Source organism: Phaeoacremonium minimum, assembly GCF_000392275.1.
Source record: "Phaeoacremonium minimum UCRPA7 unplaced genomic scaffold PA7_03_scaffold_479, whole genome shotgun sequence".
Lineage (NCBI taxonomy): Eukaryota > Fungi > Ascomycota > Sordariomycetes > Togniniales > Togniniaceae > Phaeoacremonium > Phaeoacremonium minimum.
This window is the reverse complement of record NW_006921381.1, coordinates 33,251-45,712: the sequence shown is the minus strand read 5'-3', so window position 1 is coordinate 45,712 and position 12,462 is coordinate 33,251. Positions and strand designations below refer to the sequence as shown.

Below are 12,462 nucleotides of genomic sequence, written 5' to 3'. Positions count from 1 at the left end.
GATCCAGGTCTTGCAGATTCCACCGCAGCTCTACTCCCCACTGGTGAACATGCTGAAGGGCACAGAATCACCCGAATTCGCACACACGAGGACTTAACGTCGTTGGAGCTGCAATTATCCACCCAGATATCTGCCAAGGGAATCGGCATTGGATACCTCGCCGGTCTTTTCCTGCAGTGTATGGCGATCCTGATTCTCATTCAAATGAAGAACTCGACGTGGTCACAACGGGTTGTCCTGTGTGTGATTGGAGCGTGGTGGGCGACTTTCACTATCCCAGCTGCGATGTGGCTGCGTCCACGACCAGGACCACCGTTGCCAGCAACCTCTACCAAGAAAGGCGCGGTCGCCTGGATATCTTATACCATATATGCGTGGAAGTCACTATTCCGAACAATTCAGTTGGCGCGGCGGTTGATAGACATCATCTTGTTTCTTGCCGCCTGGTTTCTCCTCTCTGACGCCATTGCGACAACGTCTTCCACCGCAATTCTGTTCGCGAAGACTCAATTACACATGGAGCCTTGGGCGCTTGGCATGATAAATGTCATCTCTACCACTGCAGGCATTATTGGCGCCTTCTCTTGGTCTTACATCTCTCGCAAATGTGGTCTGCAACCTCATCACACGATTCTCGCCTGTATAGGTCTTTTCGAGCTGATCCCGATATATGGGTTACTGGGTTACCTACCATTTGTGAAACATTGGGGCGTCATTGGATTGCAGCAACCGTGGGAGATGTATCCTCTTGCTGCTGTCTACGGCTTCGTGCTTGGTGGTCTGAGTGGGTACTGCCGGTCGCTTTATGGCGAGCTTATCCCCCCTGGATCCGAGGCGGCCTTTTACGCGTTGTACGCCATTACCGATAAAGGCTCGAGCGTGTTCGGGCCCGCTATTGTTGGCGCAATCATCGATGCTTCTGGTGAAATCCGGCCAGCATTCTGGTTTCTGGCATGTCTCGTTGGCTTCCCCGCGCCGTTGATTTACTTTGTAAATGTCGAGCGGGGGAAGCTTGAGGGAGAGAAGCTCGCCGAAGTCATTGAAGGTTTCAAAACGCGAGACAGCTCATCAGAGACGGGAAGTGAGGAGAGCCAGGCCATTTTGGCTCGATACGATGAAGACGACACCGAGGCTGAGACGGAAAGAGAGCGAGCTTGATGTAGAGGAGCGTATACCTGTCTTTCTCGTGGCATAGCGATGGCGTTCATATCAGGTGGCATTATCATCCTTCTGGCAGGCAAAAATTTCTGCAACCTTCTTGTAATACGGTAGTACTGGAGGGAAAATGCAATTGCAACTGTGCACACACTCACATCCCAGGCCAGAAGTAACCGGCAAGTGATTGAACAGGTCGCCAATCGGGGATCAGTGGATCTCGTGAAAATTGGCGGCTAAAGGAAGGCAGGGTGATCTGTACTGATCTTCGACCTGCCGAACTCGTGGCAGGGACAAGCATGCCGCATTCCCCAGCAATCTGTTGCATTCTTTGGTGGTGCTGAGGTGCTGTTGCACTATCGACTACGCACCTACCTTCCCTTGCCTAGGTAGGTAAAATCCCCAACCTCGGACCGGCTCTTAGGCCTGAGCGCCTCCTCAGCGTTGGCAAATTGGAGAGATAAGGGCTACAGGAGTGACTGCTGTCTACCTCGGGGACGTATAGCGGATGTAGATACTCAAAGGCGTCTGCGTTCCCCTGACCAGGCGTATTGGGGTCGGTTATCTTGGTTAGCTTTAAGCTCTATCTCGGAGGGTATCTGTTGTGCCGTCTTCCGTCGCATTCCCTACGTTAGCTCTTTCCCACCTTACCTGAGCGAGGTACTCGTCCCTTCCGTCGGTAGGTAAGTAGATAGGTATCTTCGGATTGGGTGTGTAAGATTATTGTTAACGGGAGACTTCGGGCTGGCAGCTCTTTGGGCGTTGCTAGTGCTGCTTTCCCAACCTCCTCAAAGTTTCGGCCTAAAAAGTGGGGTCACCTCACAGCCACTTTTTTTCCTCTCCTCTTTCCCCGGCAGCCAGCAAAGCGACGACGCGATTTTCAATCTCGTGGCCACAACCTCACTTTTTGCGCAATCATTTCCCATCATCGCCCATTGGCCTTTGTGCATCTCACGCCTGGGCCAGCCCTTGTCCAGAGACTGGTCACCGGCTTGCGATTTGATTTCTGCAAAAGTGCGACGCGACAAGGTGAGCTTTTGTCTTTGAGCTCATCCTGCCCGTCCGCCCCCATCAATCACCCTTTCCCCTCTCTCCCAGCCACCGCACCCGTTGTCAGATAGTCGCACCAAGACCTGCTGTCGCGCTCGCGACCTCGAGGTATTCGACCACTTCTGCGACTCCATATCCCCTGTCACAGATAGGACCAAGCCTTCCGAAGCTTCATCTCTATCGGAGAAGCTCCTTGTTGATAGTGTTCCCGGCTATAATCACAGTCCGATCTCCGTTACCACCACTCCCGTCAAGATGGCAGCTGCGCGCAAGCGTCCCCGAACAGAGACCGAAGAGTCTAGGGCGGAATGCCCCTTTTCAATCAGGCTGGTGGACCCCAGAGAGAAGGAGCGCAAGAAGAAGAAGCCGCGGCGCGATATAGAAGATGGCGACGAAGGGGATAAGAAGGTGCTCATCCAAATGTCTCCCTTCTCGCCCAGTGGCAAGTTCAAGACATACGAGACAATGGATATCCACTACGCAGTTGAGCCGGCCAAGAGGTGGTCCGAAATGACACGCTACAATAGCTTCGTCCGTAAGTGAACCTCTTCATCCCATGTCCCCTCACTTCTGCCTTGGCAATCCTGACCATTATCTTGTTAGTCAACGGTGTCAAGTACTTCAGCGAAGGATTCATTTACGTCGCGAACGAGTCCACCATCGAGCGCCAAAAGGCAATCTCGAACAAGGAGCAGCTGGGACCGCGCCAGAAATCTGATGACGACTGGGTTGCGCGAATCCTTGAGATTCGAGCCAGTGACGAGCATCACGTCTATGCCCGAGTGTACTGGATGTACTGGCCAGATGAGCTTCCTCCACATACCCATGATGGAAAGAAGACTGTCCATGGTCGCCAGCCATACCACGGAATGAACGAGCTGATTGCCTCTAATCATAGTAAGACCTACTTCCAAAACCAGATCCCATCTATCGCGTTTCGCTAACACATCCCTCCGCAGTGGATATCATCAATGTGGTCAGTGTTACCCAGCAAGCCTTGGTCAACCAGTGGTACGAAGAGAACGACGAGGACATTCAAAATGCGCTTTACTGGAGGCAAGCTCTTGATGTGCGGACTTTCGAGCTATCGGTAAGTGAATGCTTCAATTGACTGAAGGCTAATCAAATTGCTAACCTATCTCTGTCTCAGACCGTTGAATCCCTCTGCAAATGCGGAAACCCCGGCAATCCCGACAAGACCTTGATCGGCTGCTCCAACGAGGACTGCCGCAAGTGGCTACATGAAGAATGCTTGAAACATGATGCACTGACGAAGACGTACGAGCGATTGGGCAAGGATCTTCCACACAAACCGGCAGAATCTATCAAGGAGGATAAAGATAAGGAGGAAGCCAAGCGGCCTTTGAGCCCGACAGAGACCGGAACCGCTGTTGTTGCGGAGCACTCAATCGATGTCAAGGCGGACGGCGAGGGCGAGGGCGACTCTGTCAAGGTCAACGACAATGTCGATGTGAAGCGACTTGACGAGGATGAGGCTGCCGCATCTTCTGTCGCCCCTGAGGACCAGACACCGACTCTGAACAATCAAACCCCATCAGCGGAAACCCCTGGCAAAGGCACGCCGAATCGCAAGCCCGGCAGGCCAAGGAAGAAGGCCGTCGACTCCCCTGCAATAACAGACTCCAAGGCGAAGCCGTATGAGGGTCTTTTCGAGGCCACCGTAAGGATGGACCTGAGTCCACCTGTGTTGGAGATCAAGGATCTTCGTGAAGGTGTAGAAGGTGGTGAGAAGACTTGGCAAGAGGAAATCAACTGCCTCGTCTGCGGAACTCGGATCAACTAACGAGCCCAATCGCCTTCCCTAGATGGCAGGTTTCAATGGCCTGTCCTAGGGAGAAGATGCTGTGGTTTTGATCTTACACAGCCTCTTTCAACTCTTCCGCTGCTTCTCCGTGTTTCATTTATTGTAGGAACAGCCGCCTTAGCAACGCAATATTGGCTATCGACGCCAGAAACGGAGCTACACTGACATACGGAGCGCTCAGTGTTCGAGGTGCGTTGGATAGGCTGAGCCGCGTCAGCTTGCCTGGTGCCCCGATCACACTGACCGTCCGCACTCGACGTCTGAAGCAAATTGACGAGGCGGAACTCGGCATTATGCATACGAGTATGAGTATTTGGAGAGACCAAGACAAACTCTCTTTTGAGGATCCTTACTGCTTTCGTTTGTTTCCTCTTAACGGCCAATATGTCCTTTGCTCGCTTCTGAAAGTCGGCGTCTGGCGAGCCTAGCGGAGCCATCCGTTTTGTCTCGTGCTATCACAGAAATATAATCAGCAGTGAGCTTAGGCGTTGAAAAGGAGTTTATTGGAAGGACAACGACAATCTTGCTCGCCCTGTTGACCACTTTTGGTCTTCGCGTGCCAAGCTCACCCGGCCGGACATAGCAGAAGTTTTGTTAGAACCTTGTATGAGACCTCACTTTGGAACAGACTGGAGAGATTCCGTGATGGTCGTCACGACAGGGGAGGCCTTGGATGAGGGGCGGAACCAAGCAGCAGAAATAGAATGTGTTGAGTTTTAGGAAAAAGGGGGTACCGAGCCGGGAGCCCGTAGAACACAAGAGCTGCGCTGTGGAAATTGTGGTTGACCTTCGTTGTAATTACTTTTATGTCAAACTCTTTTGGTCTCTGCGCTATTTAAAGGGGCAGGCATAGCATTCTGTTTGTATCAGGGGTGGCCGGCTGGGTGGAATTGCACTATGATTTTCCCATACCTATATACAACCATGACAGAGTCTTGTTTCTTTCCCTGTGACATGCTGTAGAACGAGCCTGACTTCTGAGATGGACCCTGGTCCACGCTCGTGAGGTTGATGCTGCCTTGCCTAAACTCAGGCTCGTCATAGGACTCGTAGTTCCCTTCCACCACCGGGAGGACGTGGACGAAATCTAGAACTTTGTAATATGTAGTCTTACACTCAGCTGACCGCAGGTCTCAAGACGTCACCTCCGTGCTCCTCTCCGAGTCCTTCACACGCTTGAGGATCCTGATCTTCGGCTCCAGCCTCGGACCGGCCCAGTATCCTCCCGTGTATCTGCGAACGGCATCCCTCCAGCTTGCAAGAATGGCGCCCTTGCCCACCCTCCTGACACGTTCTTCCCCAGACGAGCTCGCCCGCTCGGCTCCAGGCCGCAGGACCTCCACGCCAGCAAAGCCATCCACCACAGCAACCGTGTCCCACTGCCCGCCGACGACCTTGCCCGCGTCCTCGACGAGCAGGTAGTCGAAGCGCGTCCAGAAGCGGGGGTCCCCGAGCGTGGCCTCGTCCTCCGTCTTGTCCAGCACCAGCACCAGCGCCGCGGCGTCGCCGCCCCCCGCGATCCGCCCGACCACCATGCCGTCGCCGCTGTCCATCGTGACCTTGCGGCTGGGGAAGCGCGAGCCGCCCGCCGCCGCCGCCGCGCCGAAGAGCGTCACGCCCGTCATGCAGGCCAGCACGTCGGCGTGCACGGGGACGACGGCGCCCGCGGCCGCGGGGAGGTGCTCGTCGGCGCGCACGACGGCCTGCAGCGCGGCGAGGGCCTCGCCGCCGGGGTAGTTGAGCGACGAGAGCAGGAGCATGGCGGCGCTGATGGCCTGCGAGAGCGGGATGGACGCCACGACGGCCCAGGAGGCGAGGGTCCATAGCGGGCTGGCGGACTTCGTGTGGCGCGTGGTGATGATGGATGCGCCGAGCCCGGCAACGGCAGTTAGGGGCGGGACGACGTAGAAGATGAAGCGGGCCTCCTTGTGTGGCTGGAGGGAGTAGATGGCGACGAAGAGCAGGTTGGGGATGACGAACCTGTTTGCTAGTCGAGAGTAGACAGGGGAGCGAAGTGGGATGGCGATGAGGATGGGGGCTAGGGGGTTGAGTAGTAGACGCGGCAGCGCAGAGACGAAGTAATAGTACCACGGTGAGGTGCCCCAGTTCGAGGAGGAACCTTGAACGACGTTGTAGTAGAAGCCCCAGAGCTCGGGCCAGATGGGCTTCTGCCAGAAGTAGGAGTCGACTGGCACAGAGATACATATTGATGCGATGAAAGCCACGAGGAATGCTGGGATGAGTCTATCCAGGGAGATCAGGGGTATGATCAGGAGGTAGAGAGCGTTTGTGGCCAGGAGGATGGCAATTTCAGACCGGAAGATGACGGCAGAGAAAACAAACAATGCCACCGCGAGACGGACTCGTGCGTTGGACCTTTGCACATTGGTGCTAGGCAGGAGTAGACCGAAAGCAATGGTTGCTTCTCTACATCAGCAAAAGAATCGTAACGAGTCCACCGGGGATGACGCAGACTTACTCAAACCGAATGCAAACATATTCGGGAGTGTCCTCGAAGCATAGAACATGACGTGGAACTGGCTTGCCTGAAGCATAGCATACCACCTCGCCGCGCTGGGGCCCCATGCTCCTGCAACCTGGGACTTGAAGAAGACGAGGGCAAAGGCATTGAAGAGGCCCAGGACAGCGCGCACAACGAGCTGGGCATGATCGAAGCCGACGAGCGCAACAAGGGGCTGGCTGACTCCGGCCAGGAGAACAGGGCCGATGAAGGTCCTCGGCACTGCGCCGGGAAAGGAGAAGTGGTCATAGCTTGTAGACAGCTTCTGGTTGATATTGGAGGTGGGAGTTCCATAGACCAAGATGTCATGCGCAGCTTGGATGTTGAAAGACTCTTCAACTTTTGTGTATGGAGCAACCACTAGGTGGAAGATTACCACTGCGGGCAATAAGAGGGTGAAAGGCACATCTGTCTCTTGTAGGTTAGCTACCATCGCAATGAGGTTCTCAGGGTGAGCAACATGCCTATGAATCTCATATTGCACGCATCCAAGGAAAGGTAAGACAGATTAGGCGTGTAAAGGAATGAACGGCATCCAATATGACCCTATGGAGACTTCCTCATAGTCAAGGGAATCATATTGAATCAGTTGAGGTGAAGTTGTGAACAAGAAACAGATGAAGCTCTCAAAAGTTGAGCTTTCACGACCTTATTCCTCAGGTGCGCTATGGCCACATGAAGCACCCCCTGATTTCATACCTTATAGTACTGTACACAGTAAGCCTAACCGAACCGTCCACCACAACCTTGGAAGCCACTATAACCCAGCTCGGCTCGGTCGAACCAATTCTCCAGCGCAGCGCATTCTCAATCCACCTGCCATCCAAGCTGGACGGACAGGTAGCTCGATTCACAGCCAACCTGTCCATCTACACCACACATCGGCCACACACGCACGGCGACAACAACACAACTCTCACCGACCAGGCCAAGAAGCTCGCTCCTGCTCCTGCTCCTGCGAGCGACCCAGTCTGGCAAGATGTTCTTCTTCGGGAGCTTTTTATACGGTAAGACATGCTCATCATCTTGCACCCCCCCTATCCTCGCCGCCGCAACCGAATACTGACCCGTTTGCTTGTCGCACAGTTTCCGTGCTCCTGATCAACGCCATCGCCGTCCTCTCCGAAGACCGCTTCCTCGCACGCAGTACGTCTTGAGAACCCAGCCCCTCTCGCACTTGCCTATCCGCCCCGTCTCTCTCCCCGCCGCGAGGGGAGGAAAGGAGGAGGGAAGAAAGAAAGACAGACACGCAAGCTAACCATTCCTGCCCTTGGCTCTAGTCAACCTCTCCCCGTCCTCGTACGACCCAGCCTTCGGCCAGGCGCCCGGCCCCGACGGCAGCGTCAAGTCCAAGATCATAACGCTGATTGCCAGCGTGCGCACGCTCATGAGAAGTACGTCACGGGTCTGGGTCGTGCACATGTGCAGTGCCTCCAATTGCTCTCGAGGCGTGGGCTAACGTGATTTTCTTGCCTCTCTAGTACCGCTGATAGTCATCAACACCCTGATAATAGTGTACGAGCTGATCCTCGGCTGAGACGGGGGCCGCGAATGGAGGCACCACCACGGCACTACGTTCCCCATATCTGGTAGCATGGTGGTCTGGCGCGTCACCGCTTAATAGGCACAGAGGCGTTTACCAGCGGTTCAAGGCATTGGTGGCACACATGGTGTCAAAATATGACAAGCAGGGCTCGCGTATGGGTTCGAAAAGACACTGCACCCATTGGATAGCGGTGAACGGCCAGCGTGACCATAAAGTGTCTAAACGAGCTATATACTACGATGCTTGATGAGACCTAGTTATAATGAAGACGTCACGGTCCAGAACGGCGGGGAATAATGACTGAAGTCTAGAACTAGGACTGTATATATCTTGAGAATGATTGTGTATTATACAGTATTGACTATCCCAAGATGCCACACAACCCATGCATGCTTGCAAACGACGTTCAGAACAAACTTCAGTAGATGCCCGCCAGTCTTAATGAAATGCTTGTATCGTGATAGATAGTATTAGGTCGTATCATTATCCAAGCAAGCTGCTGCTAATATATAGTGCGTGCGTGCTCAGGTCCGCTGCACAGAGCAACGCAGTTTAAGAGGAAATCCTTCCAGACTGCTCGTGAGACGACTACTTTCTTCTTCAACCTCCTTCTTCAATGTCATACACAAGAGGAAGACTCGAACAATAGACAGACAAATACATTTCCCGACCAGCTTGCAATGCAGAGTGACAACATGCGACTTGGCTAAACTTTTTTGATGTGTGCCGCTTCTGCGACAACTGATGCGAGACCATGGTATCCGAAATTTGGGACAAAACGCCTAGATAACGCCATAGATGTTCCTGCCCAGAGCCCTCCATCCTACGAGAGGACATTGTTGCTCTTCTTCCTCCCTAGGCCGAAGCTGAACCGCTCCTTTAAGGGCTTCTCTTGGCTATGTGACGGCCGCCCTTCGGCACTGTGTCCATTCTCGACGGCGACGCCCTCCGGTAGCTTCTCCGGTTTGTCCTTGCCGAGGAAGCCAAAGCTCTTCCGGGACAGGGACTTGCTCCCCCGATTCGAGCGGTTCAAGAAGCCCGTATTGGCAGCGGCAGGCTCCTCCTTCTTCCTCTTCTCGTCGTCTTCGACGGCCGATGCCTTGCTGGCTGCTAATGCTTTTCGTAACTCTTCTGCCTCATTCCTTCGGGCATCCCTGAGCCTGACCTCGCGTTCTTTTCTCTTCCTCTCGTCTTCTTTGGCTTGCTCCTTCTCCGCAACCTTGCGGGCCTTTTCCATGGCCTTAGCCTCCTTCTTTTCTCGTTCCTTGTCTTCTTTTGACGGTTTGGGAGGCTGGTCGGCCTTTGTAACCACTGCTGGTGCTGGAGGAGGCGCAGCTCTCAAGGGATGAGAGTAGGGCTCTGGTTGAGGGGCCGGTGCTGCAACTGGAGCTACAGCTGGAGGAATAGTGATGTCTGGTGCTGTTTGTGCGTGATTGAGGGTTGCGAGAGGCTCATGCTCGTCGACAGGAGAGATTGGCTGCACAGTCATATGCTTGGACAATGGTGCAGAACCGTTGGCATGGACATTGCCTAGAGCAATATCGGCCTTCTCACTGACTAATCTCACCTCCTCAAGGCCCTCTGCCTCTTGTTCGGCAACGACCTTCTCAAATGTTGTCTCTTGGTAGAATAGCACATAGGCACAAGCCATGCCCGGCTTCTCCCCAAAGAAGTTTCGCACAAAGTGCTTATCAACTGGCTCGACCATCTCATCATCGAATAACAGCCAACCTCGATCAGCAGTTTTGATAACGGACACATAATGGCCGTGGTATGCGTTTCCACCGATATGGACGACAACGGCGTACAGCTCGTATAACCGATCCGGATCATCGGCGTCATCGGTTGTGTTAAACATGCGTAGATGGTACGGGTACACAACACGATGGAATAATTTCTGTAGTCGACTGTAATCCTCGGTGTACTTGAAGCGCTTCAGGTGCAGAGCGAGGACCTTCGGCAATCTCTTGATCTTCATTCTCTTTTCTGCTTCTTGGAGACCACCGCAGCGATCGCAATGGAACTTGTTTCTCTCGCAAAGCATCTCCTCGGCTGAGAATTTCCGCAGACAGGATGTTACCGAAGAGTGTTCCTCAAGATCGATTGAAAGATCTAAGAACGTCTCATCTCTTTGTGACGCCGTCTCGCATGTGAGGCATTTCGTTTCCGATGTTAGCACACCCTCGAAGATATCGTGAACCCAACCAGTCCCTGGAGACCTGGTGCCTGATGCCTGTTGCGATTTGATGACAGCTGCAGAGGCACCAAGGGCATTTTCCACTGATTCCGCCAGCCCGTCTTTGGCTCGAATCTCCTCGCGCTCTCGCACTCGTCGAGCGTTCGTCTCTACGTTAGAAATGACGTCGTTCAGAACCAATCCATAGAATTCATGAGCATCCTGGTGCATCGAATTTCGAAACATTTCGTTGTCGCGCTTGAAAATCTCCAGGAATCGTTGAGGGCTCAAAACCCCTGTCCGGGTTGAGCTTTCGATGAGGGCCATGAAGATATCCTTGAGCCCAGTGAATGTGCATTCATCCATGCCATACGCACCGGCATTCTCTTGCGCCAATTCCAAGACAGGGCCCTTGATCATGGCCTGTTTCTTCTTGTACTCTGGGGAGTCGGGCTTGTCTTCGGGCCTTTGCTGACCAGGGGGCACCTGACCTTGGTTGATTGCCTTCCGCTGCGCCATAGCTTCCTTAGCAGTGATGCCCTTTTGCTTCTGTGGAGAAGGCGTGTTGCCGTTCATCGGCGGTCGGATTTGGACAGGGACCTTTGAGCGTTGCCCATTTGGTGTGTCTGAGGGGGAGAAGGGGGGATAATTGACGACGCTATCCCTGAACGGCTCGGAGTAGTAGAGCGCCTGAACAATCGAGTTGCAATAACTGTTCCACGGTCAGTCTCATACCGGAGTCAAAGTTAAGGTGATTATGCGTACCATGTGTTTCCGAACTACATATAGGACTGAAGTCAGCACAATCGCAACCAAGATATCGGGGGCTTCCGAGCGAGAGGACCTACATTCTCCATGCCAAAGAACTTGTCACTGCCATCTTTCCGTAACGGCCCAGCATTTTGGAGCATTTTCTCTAATGGAGTCATTTCCGGTGCGGGCTCTTCCTTCTTCGCCTTTGGTGAGACCGTACTCGCTGGGCTCATGGCCCCCTAAAGCAGAAATCACTCGTCAGCCTTGGCGACAGGATGCATTTGAGAAGCAGCGCTGGATATGCCCGTGGGTGCGCTTTTGCCCTCGACAGTTGAACGGGACTGGCGATTGACTTACCGAGCTGGCGGTCCTCACTTTCTTGAAAAGCGACGACATTGTTGTAGGATTTGGGACGTTGTCGCAGCTCGGAGCGTGGTTTCGAGGGGGGTCTCGTGGTTGGCGGGCGGGAGGGTGCTGTCAGCGAGATGCGCAGGCGATGCTTGTGCCAACCATCCGCAATTGACTCGATCCGAGCGAATTATTTGGCTTGAAATTGATGGTCAGGAACAGTGAAAAGGGTCGACGAGGCGCTCGTGTCCTGGTGATTGGAATAGTTGAAGGAGAGCAAGCAAGCAAGCAGCGAAGCAGCAAGCGAGACTGTGGCGCAGAGGGTCGCTCGAGGTTCTTGTGCTGTGCCTGTCCTGGCCTGTACTGAAGTGGTGCGGGCTCGGGTCGAGCACCTATTCTGGGCGGGCCGGGGTAAGGATGAAAGTCGGGGAAGCTGAGCCCGGGGAGTTCGTCCCAGTGGCGCGGAGCACAGCGCACAGCACACAACTCGGCCCCAGCAGAGGTGCGAACAGCAATATTCAAAACGATCGCCGGGGTGCGGGAAAGCAATGCGGGAGTTCTAGGATAATCGAATCTTGGGTCAAGGAGGACGGCAAGGTGTAAAGAGAGAAAGAAGAGAGAGAGGTACGTATGCGTGGGAGTGGTGGTGGTGGTGTGCGTTGTGTGTGTGTGAGAAGGAGAAAGCGTGAGGGTATGTATCTTAACTACCTACCTACCAAGCTAAGGCGTAGATAGTCTAGGATGGTATGGGGGATCAGGTAGGGAAGGTACGGTGCAGGAGAAAGGCAGGAGAAAGGAAGGAAGGTATTAGCCAGCCGCGGCCGGTGCTAAGTCGGGAAGCGGTTCGCGCTTTCCCAAGGAATTCGAGGTCCCTCCCTCACTAATTAACGGTACTGTAGGTACATGCGGTGCACTGTATTAGTGACCACCGGCCGGAGAAGGATGGGGGCAGATCGGCTCGCCCACCAGCCCGCCCAGCAGCAGCAGCAGCAGGAGGAGGAGCAGCTGTTGGTTACAAATTGGAGTAGCAATCAGCACCGCAGTTCCGTCCGTAATAGTCTAGGTAGTCTGGGATGGTTGGTAATGGC

At 54.0% G+C, this 12,462-nt stretch overlaps 4 protein-coding genes across 4 annotated transcripts; 2 read left to right on the top strand and 2 right to left on the bottom strand.

Annotated features, from left to right (window-relative positions):
• Positions 1–2,460: 2,460 nt before the first annotated feature.
• On the top strand, positions 2,461–4,009 carry UCRPA7_6504 (putative ebs-bah-phd domain-containing protein; the record flags this gene model as incomplete). Its single annotated transcript, XM_007919041.1, has 4 exons — positions 2,461–2,740; positions 2,809–3,102; positions 3,165–3,295; positions 3,356–4,009. 4 exons carry the CDS (start codon positions 2,461–2,463, stop codon positions 4,007–4,009), a joined length of 1,359 nt encoding a protein of 452 aa, XP_007917232.1.
• Positions 4,010–5,163: 1,154 nt separating this feature from the next.
• UCRPA7_6503 (putative alpha- -mannosyltransferase subunit protein) lies at positions 5,164–6,984 on the bottom strand (the record flags this gene model as incomplete). Its single annotated transcript, XM_007919040.1, has 2 exons — positions 5,164–6,452; positions 6,510–6,984. 2 exons carry the CDS (start codon positions 6,982–6,984, stop codon positions 5,164–5,166), a joined length of 1,764 nt encoding a protein of 587 aa, XP_007917231.1.
• Positions 6,985–7,530: 546 nt separating this feature from the next.
• Positions 7,531–8,088, top strand: UCRPA7_6502 (putative yos1-like protein; the record flags this gene model as incomplete). The annotated part of the gene is made up of 4 exons (XM_007919039.1): positions 7,531–7,558; positions 7,638–7,697; positions 7,832–7,945; positions 8,066–8,088. 4 exons carry the CDS (start codon positions 7,531–7,533, stop codon positions 8,086–8,088), a joined length of 225 nt encoding a protein of 74 aa, XP_007917230.1.
• Positions 8,089–8,920: 832 nt separating this feature from the next.
• On the bottom strand, positions 8,921–11,184 carry UCRPA7_6501 (putative ubiquitin carboxyl-terminal hydrolase 13 protein; the record flags this gene model as incomplete). Its single annotated transcript, XM_007919038.1, has 3 exons — positions 8,921–10,985; positions 11,039–11,052; positions 11,122–11,184. 3 exons carry the CDS (start codon positions 11,182–11,184, stop codon positions 8,921–8,923), a joined length of 2,142 nt encoding a protein of 713 aa, XP_007917229.1.
• Between the last annotated feature and the right edge of the window lie 1,278 nt (positions 11,185–12,462).